Here is a 3,737-nt window from a genome sequence, read left to right as displayed (position 1 = left end):
TTCCAAATCTATATATATATATATATATATATATATATATATATATATATATATATATATATATATATATGGATCATTCTGTCTATTACTTTCGGACAGTAGTTGTAGTAATTTTGTATATTCCCTAGATTGCTCATGCACTTATGACACTGGAATTTGGGGGCTTCTAGTGGACTTTCACATTTGTATTTATTATCATTATCACTTGCCTTATGTACTATTCGTACTCGTTATTTTGGTAAAGCAGTACGTATGTTCCCATGAGTTTTAGATTTAATTCTATTTATCTAATAAAAATTTTCTATGTTTAAAAGTTAAAAATAGATAATTAAATTGGAGGTTTACCGTTGGTTTGCATAGCAGCATCGTTGTGCGTCATCACGACCTATTATGAGATTTGGGTCGTGATATGCTAATTATAAGAATATACCGAAATAAAAAATTAGAGGTCAAATGGATAAAGCTTTATGGACAGAGATGAGTTTTATGGCGGAGAGAAGGGGGTAGGGGGGAGGGAGGGGAGGGGAGGGGAGGGGTGATTTGGGTGATAAGGGAGATAGAGAAAAAAACTAGAAAATTATGGGGCGGTGTCAAATAAATAGGGCGGATATATTATACCCATATATGTCAAATAAAACCAGGAGCCACGTTGCCCCATAAAATGCTGCCAATGCATTAAAAATGGGCTCCATATCTGCTGCCGTTAAACGTAGGGATAATTTTATTAATAAAAATAATATGGTATATATTTTTGGAGTGAAAGAAGTAAATGTAAACCATTTAACAAATAATAAGTAGGAAATTAATATTCCTCGCTAAAATCGTGCCCACACAATTGCTACGACCAAGGAAGACCTATGGCAGAGAAGGTAGAGACTCACCTCTCCTTTCCTTCCTTTTCCTCTTCCCTAGTGATTCTCAACAAAATCACCTGCTCTTAGTCCAAAAACGCGAAACACCCACGTAGTAGGAAATAAGAAGACCTTTTTCTAATTCTCGAAGGTTTGATGATTTCCTGCAAACTTCCTCTTTCTTTTATGTAGTACTAATAATCTTTCTTCTTCTTTTCTTTCTTGGTTTTCATAACAAAAATCCCAAAGACAATCCAAGATTAATCCCATAGAGGGTTATTCATCCCATGAGAACATTGTGTCCAAATTTGGACAAGGCAGATGGGTTGGAGACAGTTTTGGAGGTCCCCATACCAGAGGAGATGTTTAACAATATGGGTAGCAATGCTGCCTTACAATGGCGGAATATGCGCAATCTTATGAGGGCTCAAAGTGCAGACACATATTCTTCTTCTTCTTATCATGCCGTTGTATCAAGTAATGATCAATTCATATTCTTGTTTAAAATAGTTGGCTCTGCTCTTGTCCCTTTTCAAGCTCGATTGGACCATATTGCTGATAACATGCATGTTAGGGATGGTTTAATGGTAAGCACTCTATTCCTTGTTTCCTTTTCTGATTGAACATTCTTGAATGCGATTAAATCTTAAAATTGGATAGAATCTAAAATTTTACCCTGGGCAGATGCTCTTGTTCAACTCCTTAGATATGAATAAGGTTCAAGAAAAAAAGACAAAAGAAAAGATGATTTGTTTTAACTGATTTAGATTTCATTTTGAAAAATTATATATGTTGAACTCGTAACTCCTTATGGTCATCAGGAGGGTTCTACTGCTAAATACATAGTACAATAATATTTGGCAGCATGTGGAGGGCAAGGCACGTTAAATTTGCTCAATAGCATGTGTGCAGTAGGGCAGGTGAAGATGGCTACATGGGACATGCATCAAAGTAGTGGTAACGCAAACTCGAAATGCCATTGTGAAGTTGGAGCCTTTGTGCTTTGGCAGAAGAACCCTAACCTGTGGGTTTTAGAATTGGTTGTTTCAGTTTGCAAGATAGGTACAGGAAGTAATGGGAAGGTTGCTTGGAGACAGTCTTCTTCTAGTTCTAGTTCTTCAAAAGGTCCTCCAAGACCCCTTAGAAGATTTTTCCAGGTACCCTTTTGCTGATGAAAGTGATATCAAATGCGAATATTTAACATATTTCCGTTGCTTACATAGACAATATTTCTGTAATTAATTCATGTCTCTAGTCTTTGCTTCAACAGAATGGAGACATAGTTGGAACAACCAAATATAATGAAATGGGAATTCTTTAATATATTTCGGTTGCTTACTTAGAATGCATGCATAATTTTGATGCAAAGTAAATTATTTAATTCTAATGCATATTCATGACTTTTTGCATGCTCATCCAACAGAATATAATTTATGTGCTTAAATTGACTTTAAGAGTCATTCAAGTGTGAGTTTATGTATTTCGATGAACAGGGCTTGGATCCTCGATCAACGGCCAATTTGTTCTTGAATGCTATTTGCGTTAGAGAAAAGACTATTAAGGATGAAGAATATTTTATTCTAAAACTAGAATCAAGCATAGACATGCTCAAGGCACAAAGTACGACAAATTTAGAAGTTGTCCATCACACAATATTGGGATACTTCAGCCAAAGGACAGGTCTTCTGATTCAATTTGAAGACACAAAATTAGTAAGATTGAAGTCACCAAAGGGGGATAGCAATGTCTTTTGGGAAACAAGTATGGAATCTATGCTCGAAGATTATAGGTACATTGAAGGTATCAACATTGCTCACAATGGAAAGACTGCAACAATAATTTACAGATATGGAAAGAACATAGACTATAGAGCAAATATTGAAGAGACTTGGATGATTGAAGAGATTGATTTCAATATATATGGTTTGCCAATGGATTGTTTCTTGCCTCCTGCTGAATTTGAAGAGCAAGGAATGGGTTGCTGATGTGAAATCTTTTCGTGTATATATATATATATATATATATTAGATATTTTTCTTTTCTTGTCAAGAATATTTCAGGTGTATACTTATTTTTAGTTTTAACTCATGCACTCACTTAGGAGTCTCCCTCTCTCTCATCACATAATTACTAGATTGTTTAATGAGGTACTTTTTTTTTTCTTTTTCTGATTAAGCTTTTTAAATTTTTGCTTTTTTATTTGGTAGCATTACCATGTAATATTAGAGTTATATTGACCCACTAGTAACTCAGATGTTTACTTAGTTGTTGGACTTTCTCTGTTCAGCTTTTTTGTTTTTTGAACTTACAAGCGTCCTTTTGCTTTTAATATCTATCTCCCCCTAATATGCTTCTTGCATCACATTTTATCCATTTTCTTCAAACTAGAAAGATCTACTTCTACATTGACTTGTATGGGATCTATGAAAGTAAATCTTATAGTGCCTATAGTACTGGACCAAATATAGAAAATCTAATGCTTGTGAAAAAGTGATGAAATATAATGTAATGAGAACATTGTTATATGTACTCTTGAATGTGATGACCCAAAATGTCATCTTTAAATTTAATAATTAATTTTGTATTCTAAGACCTCAACAAGTATTATTTGTCATTCCTCGACTTGCATGCGCAGTCCGTAAAATTTTTCGAAAAGTTTTCAGGTGAAAAATGGATTAAAATGTGAATTAGAGTTTTAAAACTCAACTAAGATGACTTTGATCAATATTTTGAGCAAACGGACTCGGATAAGTATTTTAACAGTTTTGGTAGGTCCGTATCATGATTTGAGACTTAGGCGTATGCTCGGAATCAAATTCCGAGGTCCCTAGCCCGAGATATGGATTTTTGATGAAAAAATAAAAGTTTAAGTTCAAATAGTGACTG

At 34.3% G+C, this 3,737-nt stretch overlaps 1 protein-coding gene across 2 annotated transcripts; it reads left to right on the top strand.

Annotated features, from left to right (window-relative positions):
• The first annotated feature begins 818 nt into the window (after positions 1-818).
• Positions 819-2,998, top strand: LOC107782174 (uncharacterized). Of its 2 annotated transcripts, none has more exons than XM_016603025.2 (3): positions 819-1,438; positions 1,673-2,008; positions 2,345-2,998. In XM_016603025.2, the coding sequence occupies exons 2-3, from the start codon at positions 1,754-1,756 to the stop codon at positions 2,834-2,836; spliced, it is 747 nt and encodes a 248-aa protein (XP_016458511.1). In that variant the 5' UTR covers positions 819-1,438; positions 1,673-1,753; the 3' UTR covers positions 2,837-2,998. The 2 variants fall into 2 exon arrangements, with proteins under 2 accessions (XP_016458511.1, XP_016458513.1); XM_016603027.2 differs by having other exon boundaries at positions 820-1,438; positions 1,716-2,008.
• The last annotated feature ends 739 nt before the right edge of the window (positions 2,999-3,737 follow it).

The sequence above is a fragment of the Nicotiana tabacum genome, chromosome 9 (assembly GCF_000715075.1).
Source record: "Nicotiana tabacum cultivar K326 chromosome 9, ASM71507v2, whole genome shotgun sequence".
NCBI classification, from domain to species: Eukaryota; Viridiplantae; Streptophyta; class Magnoliopsida; order Solanales; family Solanaceae; genus Nicotiana; species Nicotiana tabacum.
This window is presented reverse-complemented; position numbering and strand designations above follow the sequence as displayed.

Coding starts and splice junctions, on each gene's coding strand:
- LOC107782174 (XM_016603025.2), top strand. CDS start 1,754: ATGTGTGCAGTAGGGCAGGTGAAGATGGCTACATGGGACATGCATCAA. Junction 2,009..2,344: donor CCCTTAGAAGATTTTTCCAG/GTACCCTTTTGC, acceptor TTCGATGAACAG/GGCTTGGATCCTCGATCAAC.